This window comes from Carassius gibelio, chromosome B21 (assembly GCF_023724105.1).
Source record: "Carassius gibelio isolate Cgi1373 ecotype wild population from Czech Republic chromosome B21, carGib1.2-hapl.c, whole genome shotgun sequence".
In the NCBI taxonomy this organism is placed as follows: domain Eukaryota; kingdom Metazoa; phylum Chordata; class Actinopteri; order Cypriniformes; family Cyprinidae; genus Carassius; species Carassius gibelio.
Window position 1 is genome coordinate 26,105,229 of NC_068416.1, and position 17,535 is coordinate 26,122,763.

At 40.6% G+C, this 17,535-nt stretch overlaps 1 protein-coding gene across 4 annotated transcripts in view; it reads right to left on the reverse strand.

The window, feature by feature from the left end:
* Positions 1 to 17,535, reverse strand: part of LOC127986412 (CBP80/20-dependent translation initiation factor-like) — an 80,046-nt gene that overhangs the window by 18,621 nt on the left and 43,890 nt on the right. For all 4 annotated transcript variants that reach the window (XM_052588656.1, XM_052588654.1, XM_052588653.1 and 1 more), the window contains one exon: positions 16,410 to 16,565. In XM_052588656.1, coding sequence (XP_052444616.1) covers positions 16,410 to 16,565 — 156 coding nt within the window. The remainder of the gene's footprint in view (positions 1 to 16,409; positions 16,566 to 17,535) is intronic.

Here is a 17,535-nt window from a genome sequence, read left to right on the forward strand (position 1 = left end):
TGTTAAGATATCTCTCTATACTTTGGGTTGCTAGGTAGCTCTTAATGGTTGGTAGGGCGTGGCTAGGTTGTCTTGAAGGAGATACATGATTGGCCGTTTGCTGCCCGAGTCAAACGAGCCCACCCTCATGTTTCTATGACGCTTCTATCCAAAGTTATTCATTTGATCTTTTTCAATGGAAGTCTATGGGGCTTGTTGCTATGGTGCTCTATATGGTTGCTAGGGCGTGGCTTGATAGCTTCATAATGATCCTGAGAGTCTGATTGGTTGCCTGATTCAAATGAGCCCACCCCCTTGTCTCTATGACACTGTGATGCAGAGTTATGTTCAATACAATATCCCTATGTAATTTCCCATTGTAGGAAAAACACAGTGTTTCATGGGCGATCCCGCACCATACTATGTCTATGGGGCAACTTTGGGGGTCTCTAGCACCCCAGGGGTACAACTTATACCCCATGTCGGGGTATGATCGCTTACAGCCTGATAGCCTCTCCAAATGTGGTGATTCACATGTTTCTGCGAAATTCTCTCTCGGAGCTACGATCCGTCAAAGTTGGCTGCAATGCATTGTCTATGGGATTTTTCGCCCGATTTTTCGCCCGGTGTACGAACATCGTACGCCCGATCGCTTATTAAAGTCATAGCACACCATTCCCGACTAGGCCGCACGATTTGACGCCTCTTTTGCGGGTCTGTGACGAAAACTGCGGGACTAGTTACGCGCCGAAGTTTTGGCGGAAGAATAAGAATAAGATATAATAATAACTAGAAGGTACATTTCCTGAAGAAAATGTGAGTGGTGCTTGCAGTGGCAAAACTCGCCCCTCTGTTGCTAGGGTGTGGTTGCTAGGGTACCCGGGGTGGTTGCTAGGGCGGTTGCTAGGGTCCCTATGATGGTTGCTAGGGCCGTTGCTAGGGTACCCAGGGTGGTTGCTAGGGTAATCGGGGTGGTTGCTAGGGTGTTGCTATGTGGTTGCTAGGGTACCAGGGGTGGTTGCTAGGGCGGTTGCTAGGGTCCCTATAATGGTTGCTAGGGTACCCAGGGTGGTTGCTAGGGTAATCGGGGTGGTTGCTAGGGTGTTGCTATGTGGTTGCTAGGGTACCTGGGGTGGTTGCTAGGGCGGTTGCTAGGGTCCCCGTGATGGTTGCTAGGGCCGTTGCTAAGGTACTCAGGATGGTTGCTAGGGTAATCGGGGTGGTTGCTAGGGTGTTGCTATGCGGTTGCTAGGGTACCCGGGGTGGTTGCTAGGGCGATTGCTAGGGTCCCCATGATGGTTGCTAGGGCCGTTGCTAAGGTACCCAGGGTGGTTGCTAGGGTAATTGGGGCGGTTGCTAGGGTGTTGCTATGTGGTTGCTAGGGTACCCGGGTTGGTTGCTAGGGCGGTTGCTATGGTAACCTGGGTGGTTGCTAGGCAGTTGCTACGGTACTTAAGGGGGTTGCTAAGGTGTTGCTAGGCGGTTGCTAGGGTGTTTTGGCTGGTTGCTAGGCAGTTGCTATGGTAACCAGGGTGGTTGCTATGATGTTACTTGGTGGTTGGTAGTTGTCACAGATGGTCACTATGTAGTTATTATAGAGTTCTTAGCCCATTTGAGCACTTAGCTAATCACTATTAGCATGTAGCTAATCACTGCTAGCATGACTAGCATGTTGGAAGTCCAGTTTGCTAGCATGAGTCTAAAAATCCAACCGCCATGTCTGTACGATGTTCTGATGCAGAGATATAGGTCGTGCAAAACGGTTGCTAGGGTACTCCGTTTGGTTGCTATGGAGTGGCTTGGCAGCTGCCAATGGTGATACTCCAAAGGCTGCTCGCCAATATAAACCAACCCCCATGCCTCTACGATGTTCTGATGCGGAGATATAGATCTTGCAAAACGGTTGCTAGGTTACTGTGTTTGGTTGCTAGGGAGTGGCCTGGCAGCTGCCAATGATGATACTCCAATGGTTGCTTGCTAATAGAAACCAACCCCCATGCTTCTATGTCTTTCAGATGTTAAGATATCTATCTTTGGATTTAGGTTGCTAGGTAACTTTTAATGGTTGCTAGGGCGTGGCTATGAAGTCTTGAAGGCGATACATGATTGGCCGTTTGCTGCCAGAGTCAAACGAGCCCACCCTCATGTTTCTATGACATTTCTATCCAAAGTTATTCATTTTATCTTTTTCAATGGAAGTCTATGGAGCTTGTTGCTATGGAGCTCACTATGGTTGATAGGGCGTGGCTTGATAGATTCACAGTGATCCTGAGAGACTGATTGGTTGCCTGATTCAAATGAGCCCACCCCCTTGTCTCTATGACACTGTGATGCAGAGTTATGTTTAATACAATATCCCTATGTAATTTCCCACAGTAGGAAAAACACAGTGTTTCATGGGCGATCCCTTACCATTGTATGTCTATGGGGCAAATTTGGGGGTCTCTAGCCCCCCAGGGGTACAACTTTTACCCCACTTGGGGGTATGTTCTCGCACAGCCTTATAGCCTCTCCAAATGTGGTGATTCACGTGTTTCTGCGAAATTCTCTCTCAGAGCTATGCTCCGTCAAATTTTTTTTAATGCATTTCCTATGGGACGTTTTTCGGCCGATTTTTCGCCCGGTGTACGAACATCGTACGCCCGATCGCTTATAAAAGTCATAGCACACCTCTCCTCAATAGGCCGCACGATTTGACGCCTGTTTCGTTGGTCTGTGACAAAAATTGCGGGACGAGTTACGCGCCGAAGTTTTGTACGGAAGAAGTAAGAAGAAGAATAATAACTAGAAGGTACATTTCCTGAAGAAAATGTGAGTGGTGCTTGCAGTGGCAAAACTCGCCCTCTGTTGCTATAGGGTGTTGCAATGAGGTTGCTACGGTGGTTGCTAAGGTACCCTGGGTGGTTGCTAGGGCGGTTGCTAGGGTCCCCATGATGGTTTCTAAGGTACCCAGGGTGGTTGCTAGGGTAATCTGAATGGTTGCTAGGGTGTTGCTATGTGGTTGCTAGGGTACCCGGGGTGGTTGCTAGGGCGGTTGCTAGGGTCCCCATGATGGTTGCTAGGGCCGTTGCTAAGGTACCCAAGGTGGTTGCTAGGGTAATCGGGGTGGTTGCTAGGGTGTTGCTATGTGGTTGCTAGGGTACACGGGTTGGTTGCTAGGGCGGTTGCTAGGGTCCCCATGATGGTTGCTAGGGCCGTTGCTAGGGTACTCAGGGTGGTTGCTAGGGTAATCGGGGTGGTTGCTAGGGTGTTGCTATGCGGTTGCTAGGGTACCCGGGGGGGTTGCTAGGGTGGTTGCTAGGGTCCCTATGATGGTTGCTAGGGCCGTTGCTAGGGCACCCAGGGTGGTTGCTAGGGTAATCGGGGTGGTTGCTAGGGTGTTGCTATGTGGTTGCTAGGGTACCCGGGGTGGTTGCTAGGGCGGTTGCTAGGGTCCCCATGATGGTTGCTAGGGCCGTTGCTAGGGTACTCAGGGTGGTTGCTAGGGTACTCAGGGTGGTTGCTAGGGTAATCGGGGTGGTTGCTAGGGTGTTGCTATGTGGTTGCTAGGGTACCCGGGGTGGTTGCTAGGGCGGTTGCTAGGGTCCCCATGATGGTTGTTAGGGCCGTTGCTAGGGTACTCAGGGTGGTTGCTAGGGTAATCGGGGTGGTTGCTAGGGTGTTGCTATGTGGTTGCTAGGGTACACGGGTTGGTTGCTAGGGCGGTTGCTAGGGTCCCCATGATGGTTGCTAGGGCCGTTGCTAGGGTACTCAGGGTGGTTGCTAGGGTAATCGGGCTGGTTGCTAGGGTGTTGCTATGTGGTTGCTAGGGTACCCGGGGTGGTTGCTAGGGCGGTTGCTATGGTATCCTGGGTGGTTGCTAGGCAGTTGCTACGGTACTTGGGTGGTTGCTAAGGTGTTGCTAGGCGGTTGCTAGGGAGTTTTGGCTGGTTGCTAGGCAGTTGCTATGGTCTCCTGGGTGGTTGCTATGATGTTACTAGGTGGTTGGTAGTTGTCACAGATGGTCACTATGTAGTTATTATAGAGTTCTTAGCCCATTTGAACACTTAGCTAATCACTATTAGCATGTAGCTAATCACTGCTAGCATGACTAGCATGTTGGAAGTCCAGTGTGCTAGCATGAGTCAAAACATCCAACCGCCATGTCTGTACGATGTTCTGATGCAGAGATATAGGTTGTGCAAAACGGTTGCTAGGGTACTCTGTTTGGTTGCTATGGAGTGGCCTGGCAGCTTCCAATGGTAATACTCCAAAGGCTGCTCGCCAATATAAACCAACCCCCATGCCTCTACGATGTTCTGATGCAGAGATATAGTTCTTGCAAAACGGTTGCTAGGGTACTGTGTTTGGTTGCTAGGGAGTGGCCTGGCAACTGCCAATGATGATACTCCAATGGTTGCTTGCTAATATAAACAAACCCCCATGCTTCTATGTCTTTCAGATGTTAAGATATCTCTCTATACTTTGGGTTGCTAGGTAGCTCTTAATGGTTGCTAGGGCGTGGCTAGGTTGTCATGAAGGAGATACATGATTGGCCGTTTGCTGCCCGAGTCAAACGAGCCCACCCTCATGTTTCTATGACACTTCTATCCAAAGTTATTCATTTTATATTTTTCAATGGCAGTCTATGGAGCTTGTTGCTATGGTGCTCTATGTCGTTGCTAGGGCGTGGCTTGATAGCTTCATAATGATCCTGAGAGTCTGATTGGTTGCCTGATTAAAATGAGCCCAACCCCTTGTCTCTATGACTATGTGATCCATAGTTATGTTCCATTCAAAATCCCTATGTAATTTCCCACAGTAGGAAAAACACATTGTTTCATGGGCGATCCCTCACCATTGGCATAGAATGGGGCAACTTTGGGGGGCTCTTGCGCCCCAGGGGTACAACTTATACCCCATTGCGGGGTATGATCTTGCACAGCCTCATAGCCTCTCCAAATGTGGTGATTCACATGTTTCTGCAAAATTCTCTCTCGGAGCTACGAGCCGTCAAAGTTGGCCGCAATGTATTGTCTATGGGAATTTTCGCCCGATATTTCGCCCGTTGTACGAACATCGTACACCCGATCGCTTATAAAAGTCATAGCACACCATTCCCGAATAGGCCGCACGATTTGACGCCTCTTTTATGGGTCTGTGACAAAAGCTGCGGGACGAGTTACGCGCCGAAATTTTGTACGGAATCTATAAGAAGAAGAATAAGAATAACTAGAAGGTACATTTCCTGAAGAAAATGTGAGTGGTGCTTGCAGTGGCAAAACTCGCCCCTCTGTTGCTAGGGTGTTGCAATGAGGTTGCTATTGTGGTTACTAGGGTACCCTGGGTGGTTGCTAGGGTCCACATGATGGTTGCTAAGGTACCAAGGGTGGTTGCTAGGGTCCCCGTAATGGTTGCTAGGGCCATTGCTAAGGTACACAGGGTGGTTGCTAGGGTAAACGGGTAGGTTGCTAGGGTGTTGCTATGTGGTTGCTAGGGTACTCTGGGTGGTTGCTAGGGCGGTTGCTAGGGTCCCCATGATGGTTGCTAGGGTCGTTGCTAGGTTACCCAGGGTGGTTGCTAGGGTAATCGGGGTGGTTGCTAGGGTGTTGTAATGTGGTTGCTAGGGTACCCGGGGTGGTTACTACGGCAGTTGCTAGGGTCCCCATGATGGTTGCTAGGGCCGTTGCTAGGGTACTCAGGGTGGTTGCTAGGGTAATCGGGGTGGTTGCTAGGGTGTTGGTATGTGGTTGCTAGGGTACCCGGGGTGGTTGCTAGGGCGGTTGCTAGGGTCCCCATGATGGTTGCTAGGGCCGTTGCTAAGGTACCCAGGGTGGTTGCTAGGGTAATTGGGGCGGTTGCTAGGGTGTTGCTATGTGGTTGCTAGGGTACCAAGGGTGGTTGCCAGGGCGGTTGCTATGGTAACCTGGGTGGTTGCTAGGCAGTTGCTACGGTACTTGGAGTGGTTGCTAAGGTGTTGCTAGGCGGTTGCTAGGGTGTTTTGGCTTGTTGCTAGGCAGTTGCTATGGTCTCCTGGGTGGTTGCTATGATGTTACTAGGTGGTTGGTACTTGTCAGAGATGGTCACTATGTAGTTATTATAGAGTTCTTAGCCCATTTGAGCACTTAGCTAATCACTATTAGCATGTAGCTAATCACTGCTAGCATGACTAGCATGTTGGAAGTCCAGTGTGCTAGCATGAGTCAAAAAATCCAACCGCCATGTCTGTACGATGTTCTGATGCAGAGATATAGGTCGTGCAAAACGGTTGCTAGGGTAATCCGTTTGGTTGCTATGGAATGGCTTGGCAGCTGCCAATGATGATACTCCAAAGGCTGCTCGCCAATTTAAACCAACCCCCATGTCTGTACAATGTTCTGATGCAGAGATATTGGTATTGAAAAATGGTTGCTAGGGTACTCTGGTTGGTTGCTAGGGAGTGGCCTTGCAGCTGCCAATGATGATACTTCAAAGTCTGCTTGACAATATAAACCAACCCCCATGCTTCTATGTCTTTCAGATGTTAAGATATCTATCTTTGGATTTAGGTTGCTAGGTAGCTCTTAATGGTTGCTAGGGCGTGGCTAGGAAGTCTTGAAGGTGATACGTGATTGGCCGTTTGCTGCTCGAGTCAAAGGAGCCCACCCTCATATTTCTATGACACTTCTATCCAAAGTTATTCATTTGATCTTTTTCAATGGAAGTCTATGGGGCTTGTTGCTATGGTGCTCTATATGGTTGCTAGGGCGTGGCTTGATAGCTTCATAATGATCCTGAGAGTCTGATTGGTTGCTTGATTCAAATGAGCCCACCCCCTTGTCTCTATGACACTGTGATGCCGAGTTATGTTCAATACAATATCCCTATGTAATTTCCCATTGTAGGAAAAACACAGTGTTTCATGGGCGATCCCGCACCATTGTATGTCTATGGGGCAACTTTGGGGGTCTCTAGCGCCCCAGGGGTACAACTTGTACCCCTCTGCGAGGTATGTTCTCGCACAGCCTTATAGCCTCTCCAAATGTGGTGATTCACATGTTTCTGCGAAATTCTCTCTCAGAGCTATGCTCCGTTAAATTTTTTTGTAATGCATTTCCTATGGGACGTTTTTCGGCCGATTTTTCGCCCGCTGTACGAACATCGTACGCCCGATCGCTTATAAAAGTCATAGCACACCTCTCCTCAATAGGCCGCACGATTTGACGCCTGTTTCGTTGGTCTGTGACAAAAACTGCGGGACGAGTTACGCGCCGAAGTTTTGTACGGAAGAAGTAAGAAGAATAATAATAAGTATGTGAGATAATAATAGTGATGCTTTGCCTCCGGCAAGCACCACTAATAAGTATGTGAGATAATAATAGTGATGCCTTGCCTCCGGCAAGCACCACTAATAAGTATGTGAGATAATAATAGTGATGCTTTGCCTACGGCAAGCACCACTAATAAGTATGTGAGATAATAATAGTGATGCCTTGCCTCCGGCAAGCACCACTAATAAGTATGTGAGATAATAATAGTGATGCCTTGCCTCCGGCAAGCACCACTAATAATAATAAGATTAAATAGTAGATCAGTAAGTTGGCTTTGTCAAGCCAACTTAATAATAATAATACTAAAACTAATATATATATATATATATATATATATATATATATATATATATATATATATATATAATTATTTGTATTATTAGTAGTAGTTTTGTATTAGTTGTTGTTGTTATTATTACTACCAAACAATAATAATAATTAGTATTAATATATGTATTATTATTATCATTATCATTACATATTTTAATATATATGATGATTATTTTTATTAGTAGTAGTAGCAGTGTTTTCAGACAGGTCAGTTTTGAGATTATATTATTGTAACTACTACTACTACTACTAATGATGATGACGATGATGATAATAATATATTATTATTATAAAATAAATCTTGGTTTTACGATATTCTTTTATTTATTATTATTTGTTGTTGTTGTTGTTACAATAACTACTACTACAAATAAGTAATAAGTATTAAGATATGTATTATTATTATTATTATTATAAATAATAACCCATTTTATTCCTCATTATTGTTGCTGTTATTATTAGTAGCACTACAGGGTAAAATAACAGATATAAGTGATATAAAATATAAGAATTAGTTGATTAATCACGGTACACTAAGACAATGTTTTACATCTCAGAAACTGCATGAAAAATCATGTTTTTTTTCTGTAGAGTTGAGGCTACTAGTACATGCATCATTAATCTGAGCAGACTTCAGCTTTCAGGAGGTCACTGCTGGTAATCCAGACATATATCCAGACCACACATCACTGCACCAATCATCTTTCACTTCCTCTTTCACTGTTCCTCATGAACCAGCAGCCGACAGACGCCAGCGAGAGAGATATCGGTCTGAGCCAGAGACGACTGCTGTGACAGACAGAAAAAGCGCTGGCTCGGACCACAAAAACAGAAGTGCAACTCACTCAACAGGACTAATACACTTCATTATTCTGCAGCTGAGCCTGACGCAAGGATTATTTCTGTGTGTTATCAGCAATTTTAAATGAACAACAGAAAGTTTACTTTGGTGCAAAGATGATCAATGCATGAATGCAACTAAAAAGAAAAGCACCTCAAATAAGCAAACAAATGCATGCATCTATTAATACATTTTTAGCATCTATTAATGTTCCTAGCATTATGCATTTCACAACTTCGTGACTATATTTGCAGCCTGCGGCCTGGTTTCCCGTATGTTCGGCTGTCTCTTCCCGCAACAGACACGATTATGTCATTTGACACATTTGTAAGAATGTTCTTTTGGTCTTGGCTAATGTGCGTGTGTAATGCAGAATTGCTGATATGACCCAGAGACACATGAACTCTGTTCAAATCATGAGAACTCATTAATGACTCAGTGATTCATTGAGAAATTAGTTCTTTTCCACAGTTCTTCTTTTGTAATTAGCATTTCTACAGCTTTCTCATCTGAGTGGCTGGGTCTTCACATTAAAAATATCTTGGTTTTACTAAATTCTTTTATTGTTATTATAATTATTATACTTATAAAATGTATTAAAACATAATTATTATTATTATTATTATTATATTTGTTGTTGCTTTTGTTAATAATAATAATAATAATAATAATAAATATTATTAATATGCAATAATCTGTATTTTAATTATTACTATTGCTAACAATATATTATTATTAATATTTTTTTTAATATTATTATTTTTGTTTTACATTTTCCATTGTGCATCACCTTATTTGACAAATAAAAATGCAGTGTTTTGTTGTAAATGAATTGTTATACTGTATTTTCGTTCAAAACATTATTTGAAAAAAATGTAATTCAGTCCATAACACACTTTTTAAACTTGTATATTATTTTTAGATCCAGAAAAAAATTACTACAATTATCTGAACAATCTGAATTAATCGGGCCCTAAATGAAAAGGAAGCATATTCTAAGAAGTTTCCTTTAAACAAACAAACAATGATTACATTCATAAGCTCCAACAAAAAGGTGGAATGCATTTCCTTCCCTATTAGTGGTATAAAGTGAATCCTGTGTATATATATTTATATCAAATCATATGGAAAAACATAGCGCGATAATATTTTTGGCCAGATCGCCCAGCCCTAACTATTAGTGCAAAATTCCCCATTACTATTCCTGAAACTAAACGTGACTTAGTTAAGAAACTTGTACAGCTATCATGTGACTTCAGATGATACATGGACAACTTTAATAATAAGTTCATGGTGTTTTTGCTTCTTTTTGGAGCTCTCGCCTCTGAAGGTGGGTTGTCTGTGGATCAGTGTGTGTGTGTGTGTGTGTGTGTGTGTGTGTCTGAAGAGATCTACTGAGATGACTTGCAGAGCGGCAGGCGTGTAAAGCGATCGGGCAGCGACACAGGCAGCTCTTTGTGAGGCAGGGGGCCTTCAGGAGCTGATCAAAGCTGACGCGAGCGGCTCTGGACTCTGTCTCAGAAAACAGCTGACAGCTCTCGCACAAAACCACAAGAACCAGGAATCTCATTCAAACAGACTCGCTCTCAAAATACACTTCACTTCACTCATGGTGACCACTACAGCAGACCTTTATACAGATCAGCTACTTTAAGAGCCACAACCTACACTTGTTTGCCTAGTGTTTACCTATAATGTTACTCCGAGCTCTTTCAAACAGGTGGTTACTGTTCCTTTAAGACTTTGTATGTAACTGAGCTCTGTTAAGACTGGCTGATCTTCTATTATAGTACATCTACATACCACGTCACTCTTTGCTTTCAAAAGACAATATGATGCTTTTTGGTCTTGGTTCTCTGTAAAATTAAAGATAACATGCAAGCAGTGATTCTTCAGAGAAACGTGAAAAAAATGGCAGAATGATCTTTGCATGAGCGAACATGAGCAAATGTCAATTAGTGGGATGTTGAACAGACGGCAGATCTGGCCTATTTGTTACAGCTAAGCTCTGCTGTTACGTATCTTGTCCATACAAAAGCAAAATTGTGTATTTGTTGAGCAAATCAGTGTCAAAATGACAGTACAGCCTGCAGTTCATGTTAAAGAGTCTTACAGGGTTGCCACATTTGACTTCCAATCATTTCCAAGTACTGGATGTTTAAATTAAAATAAAATGAAGAAGAAGAAGAAGAAAAGAATTAAAATGAAGGATTTTCTATACAATTTTTATTAAAATAAGTCAAATAAATAAATAAAAATATAGTATAAATAGTAAAAAACAATAAAGGTACCAAAAAAAAAAGGATGCATTAAATTATTCACAAGTTACAGTGAACAAAATAAATGCTTTTGTTCTGAACTTTTATGACAAAAATATGAGTGGGGATAAACTATTTTCAACATTAATGATAATCAGAAATGTTTCTTGAGCAGCAAATCATCATATCAGAAGGATTTCTGAAGATCATGTGACACTGAAGACTGGAGGAATGATGCTGAAAATACAGATTTGCATCACAGAAATAAATTACAATTTCCAATATATTTACATAGAAAACAGCTATTTTACGATGTAATAATACTTTCGAATATTACTTTTTTTTGGATCAAATAAATACAGCCATGATGATAACAGACCTCTAAGAGACCGTATATATATATAACTTTTTACAAATCTTAACGAGCCACAAACTTTTAAACCATATATATATAAACATTTCACAATAGAGGCTTTCAGAACTGTAAGACTTCATTATATTCATGACATTTCCAGCCTTAAAAATTTTAGATATCTTCAATTTTTCCTCAACTAAAGAGATCTGTTCTTAAACTTTTTAAACTTTTCTCTTTATAAGAAAATTTCACCTGCAAAGACTTAAGGAGCTTTATATGCCAGCATATTATGACCGAAAACCAGCCCAAATATATCCAAAACATCATTTCCAGAGAAACGGTCTGAATATATGAGGAGCTAGCGCAGACGTGCATCCATGGCCAGCGGCGTTTGAAGGAGTGAAAGTGTATATTGGTGTCTGGAGGGATCTAGTCCTGGTGGTCTGGGGTCTCCAGAGAACCGGCTGCTTTAAGTCTAGAGTTATCCAGTCCATAATGATGTCCCCAGAGAACAGCAGCAGAGCTCAGTTACACACACAACACACATCACAATCAACATGCACCAGGCTCTTCAGTACCAGAGACGCATTTCATGATTATATTCATGTCTAAAAACCAGTCCTTTAAGAATGCAAATAAACCTTTCAGTTCATGCATTTCTCGTCTCCTCTGCTTCCTAATTCAATCGTGTGATAAACCTGTCATTTGATCGTATATTACGAACATTATTGGCTCTTTGACTAACTGCTTCTGTTCCTTTCTTGTAAATCACTGGATAAAAATGTCTGCGAAATGCATAATGCTGCTTTCTTTGACTCTGAAAAATAGTTATTTTTAAAAATGAGTCATCTGCAATGCTGACTCATGTCACAGAAATAAAAAAAACAGTATGGCTGCAAGAAGTGCAACTAATGTGCAAAGGTCTAAATCAAAAACACAAACCAAAAACTTCAGATTTATCCTTTGTTTTTACATCTCGAGTTCTCTTTTATAATCTCTGATTGATGATTTCAGGACACAATCACATATCAAAACAAATAAAAATGTATAAAATATAGTTATAACATTATAAAATTATATATATTATAATGTAACATAACATGGATTACATATATATATATATATATATATACGCATACACACACACACACAGAGTATATAAAGTATTATATTTTAATAAATATAAATTAAACATAATTATAATATACAGTATTGTTCAAAATAATAGCAGTACAATGTGACTAACCAGAATAATCAAGGTTTTTCGTATATTTTTTTATTGCAACGTGGCAAACAAGTTACCAGTAGGTTCAGTAGATTCTCAGAAAACAAATGAGACCCAGCATTCATGATATGCACGCTCTTAAGGCTGTGCAATTGGGCAATTAGTTGAATTAGTTGAAAGGGGTGTGTTCAAAAAAATAGCAGTGTGGCATTCAATCACTGAGGTCATCAATTTTGTGAAGAAACAGGTGTGAATCAGGTGGCCCCTATTTAAGGATGAAGCCAACACTTGTTGAACATGCATTTGAAAGCTGAGGAAAATGGGTCGTTCAAGACATTGTTCAGAAGAACAGCGTACTTTGATTAAAAAGTTGATTAGAGAGGGGAAAACCTATAAAGAGGTGCAAAAAATGATAGGCTGTTCAGCTAAAATGATCTCCAATGCCTTAAAATGGAGAGCAAAACCAGAGAGACGTGGAAGAAAACGGAAGACAACCATCAAAATGGATAGAAGAATAACCAGAATGGCAAAGGCTCAGCCAATGATCACCTCCAGGATGATCAAAGACAGTCTGGAGTTACCTGTAAGTACTGTGACAGTTAGAAGACGTCTGTGTGAAGCTAATCTATTTTCAAGAATCCCCCGCAAAGTCCCTCTGTTAAAAAAAAGGCATGTGCAGAAGAGGTTACAATTTGCCAAAGAACACATCAACTGGCCTAAAGAGAAATGGAGGAACATTTTGTGGACTGATGAGAGTAAAATTGTTCTTTTTGGGTCCAAGGGCCACAGGCAGTTTGTGAGACGACCCCCAAACTCTGAATTCAAGCCACAGTACACAGTGAAGACAGTGAAGCATGGAGGTGCAAGCATCATGATATGGGCATGTTTCTCCTACTATGGTGTTGGGCCTATTTATCGCATACCAGGGATCATGGATCAGTTTGCATATGTTAAAATACTTGAAGAGGTCATGTTGCCCTATGCTGAAGAGGACATGCCCTTGAAATGGTTGTTTCAACAAGACAATGACCCAAAACACACTAGTAAACGGGCAAAGTCTTGGTTCCAAACCAACAAAATGAATGTTATGGAGTGGCCAGCCCAATCTCCAGACCTTAATCCAATTGAGAACTTGTGGGGTGATATCAAAAATGCTGTTTCTGAAGCAAAACCAAGAAATGTGAATGAATTGTGGAATGTTGTTAAAGAATCATGGAGTGGAATAACAGCTGAGAGGTGCCACAAGTTGGTTGACTCCATGCCACACAGATGTCAAGCAGTTTTAAAAAACTGTGGTCATACAACTAAATATTAGTTTAGTGATTCACAGGATTGCTAAATCCCAGAAAAAAAAAATGTTTGTACAAAATAGTTTTGAGTTTGTACAGTCAAAGGTAGACACTGCTATTTTTTTGAACACACCCCTTTCAACTAATTGCCCAATTGCACAGCCTTAAGAGCGTGCATATCATGAATGCTGGGTCTTGTTTGTTTTCTGACAATCTACTGAACCTACTGGTAACTTGTTTGCCACGTAGCAATAAAAAATATACTAAAAACCTTGATTATTCTGGTTAGTCACATTGTACTGCTATTATTTTGAACAATACTGTAACTTACATCAAAAAATATATTAAAATATAAAAATATATCTCATTATAATTTATATTTATTAAAATATAATATAAATGTATTAATATATATTATATGGGACTGTTCTAAAGACAACATTCAACAATTTTAAACAATTCTTTCAAGTTCATTGTATAAAAGGTAATTCTACATTTTTCCTAGATTAAGAATTAAAAGTACATACACTTTCAAAGAATTTCGAATAAATTTTTTGTGAACTGTGTAGAATGTAAAAATGTGTTCTCTTTAAAAAAAAAATTTCAAAGTTGTGAAAGACAAGAAAACACTATTCAGTTTTCTACTTGAAATCGCATTGTTATTTCAATGCATTACTTGCGGTTTCTTTGCAACTGCTTGTGAAATGTACTCTCAATTTTCTGCATGAACATTTTCAACAACTTTTTTAGTGAGAAAACAGTGCATACAAAGTCCTTTTATAGACTACGTTTTGCATGTATACTTTGATTCCTAACTGTATGCAACTGTATGTAAAAGTGGTGAAACTGCACAAAAGACTCCAACAAAAGGGTTTGAGAAGATCAGAGGCGAGTCCAACCCTTCCAAATGAACAAGAGACGTCTCTTTTCACCCTCCCTCCATTCATCCTGTCTTTTATTTTCTCCCACACCCTCGGTGCTCCAAATACACCTGTCAGCTCCAAACTGCAGCTGGATCACCTGTAATTAAGCAACCTGCTCTGCCGGTCACACACTTCACACCTGGCTGAGACAGGCTTATAAAAGCACCGTAATCACTGTCACACACCGACACAAAGCGCCTGCTAGGACTCTCAGACCATCGTGTCAGGACGTGCCGATACGAGCGACGAATGTGATGTTAATCCTGCTGCGCTCTTGAATAGCAGCATTCATACGGCACAAACACACGCTGAACTCTCACCCAGATCACGGCTCTGTGATGAAGAACCACACTTGGGCTTTTGACGGATCGCGTCTGTCTTCACCTGAACAACTGACAGGATTCATCACAGACAGGGAAGCCCTGTTCAACAGCCGAGAAACATCCAAGTCTTAAAGGCATCCGATTATGAAAAAACTAATTTTTCCTGAGAGTTTGATGTCTTGTATATAAAAATAATGACAGTAAAACAAACCTGATAGCAGTTATACTGTACTTACAGCACATACTCTTCAACTGAACCCTCAGATATGACCGCGCACTGTAGTCTGTATCATGTCAGATTAAAGCCAGAATAAAACTACAAGCATGTGTCAGATCTGCGTTACACCGAGCAGTGGCAGCTCTTAAAGTAATAGCAGCCAAATAACCTTATAACCAACTACTGTGATGAAAAGAAAAAGAAAAGAGGAAAAATCTATAACTTTTGTAGCTTTAGGATTCATCTTTATGTAACTGAGACTTGTTATAGCACTTATATATCATTGCTCTTTTGTCGTTTTCGATTGCTTCCATTGTCCTCATTTTGTAATTTGGCTTAGATAAAAGCGTCTGCTAAATGACTAAATGTAAATGTAATGTAAATTTAGTGTTTGATAACTTTATTGAATTTCTGTATATCTTCTACTTGCTGAAAGGCACAGCAAATATGATATTTATTATAATGGGTTAATGCAAAGATTGTGTTAAGTTTACTTAAATTAGAAGTTGTGGTCACACTTTATTTTAGGGTCCAATTCTCACTATTAACTAACCATTAACTATGACTTTTGCCTCAATTTACCCCTTATTTGCTGCTTATTAATAGTTTATAAGGTAGTTGTTAAGTTTAGGGTATTGGGTAGGATTATGGATGTCATGAATTATATGTACTTTATAAGCACTAATAAACAGCCAATATGTTAATAATAGACATGCTAATAAGCAACTAGTTATTAGTGTGAATTGGACCCTATACTAAAGTGTGAAGTTATTATTTTTTAAAGTGTAATAAATGTTAAAATCGATAGCTCTTGATTACACGGCAATGTTAGTACAGTCAACATTAGATATAGTTAGTGGTTAAATATTAAGAAAAAAATTAATTTCCTGGGACATCATTAGCATCACTTCAGTCATAAAAATTATATTATATTAATAATACTAATATTGAAAATATATTTAAGTTGTTTCTACATCCTTTTAAAGATTGAATGTTAAATTATTGCAATATAAAAGCATATTTAAATACTTTGATGCTATGTTGGATTGATCACGATTCAGTTTGAGACAAAAAAGAGTGAATAATTGTTTTTTTTTTTTAAATGTAATCGATTGACAGCACTAATTTAAATACAAAAACATTCACATTTAAACAAAAACAAGGTCTGTCCAGTGTTCAGCTCGGGCTGTCTACAGTGAGCTGATGATATTCAGGAAATAGATACCCTTTCAAAACAGCAGAAGAAGTAAATGTGTAGGAAGTCTGTCTTGATTTCCATCTCTGTCTGGCTGTGGTTCAGGTCACATGTCATTTGTATTTCACATCGATCAGAGCGAGAGTGTGTAGCTGGTGAGGTGTTGTGTACAGTGGTTTGTGTACCTCTCTCAGACAGGAGTATATGGGGCAGACCAGCACCCTGAACGGCTCTCCAGAACTGCTCCTCATGGTGCCGAACACTTCACACAGAAACGTGATGAAGCCCAGCCAGCACTCCACATCCGTCTGCTGCAGCTCCTCGCGCCGCGTGAAGTCCCTCTGCAGACGCACAGAGAGAGAGAGACTGTCATGATGCACACATCAACACAGACACACACAGAGACCTACAGGTGTTCCTGTGGCGCAGCGGTACAGGATTGCGTTTCCAGCGCAAAAGGTTGTGGGTTCAATTCCCAGGGAACACACACAGTGGTAAAAAATGTATATCCTGAATGCACTGTAAGCCGCGTCTGCTAAATGCATAAATGTAAATGTAACATTCAGTTTCCCAGCATCTATATTTGGATTCCTTGTTTATTATTCTAAATCAGGCAACTCCTGATCAAATCTGCTGGAGAGTTATCTGAGACCTAAATATTTGCTATCAGGAAAAATATATTGTTAACCTGGATCAGTGAAAGTGTTGCATAATATCATTAGAGAAATTATTATTCTTTTATTATACTGATATATTGAAGTATGGTATTTCATAATGCAACTGTATATATATATATATATATATATATATATATGATTTGTATTTTTATGTATGCATCTATCTATCCATCCATCAATCTATCTTCTCTTTTCAATTTATGTGAGTTGTAGGTACTGGGCTTTGTTTATGCTGTAAATGGTTAAATGTTATAAATAAATACAAAAGACAAATTCCTAGCATGCAGACACATTACAAACGATACAAATGCATACCAAAAAAATTTGGTAAATTGGCATCTTTAATGCACTTATCAAAATAACAAAAGCAGTCTTCAAATAAATAGAATACTGTATGTGGAATCAGGATTTGGCTTAATAAAATGAAATGACGCCATGCATGTTAAATTGACAGGACTCGTTATTTTGTGTCAGTTTTTCTGCTGATTAAGGGACTACATAAGACAAATGGTCAACAAAGGCAAAAATGCTATCAATTGCATCATATTTTTGTAAAAAGTGTGACGCACTTGAGCAAAACAGCCACTATTTTTGAAATCAGCAGCTTAAAATGATTAATGAACATGTATTGGGT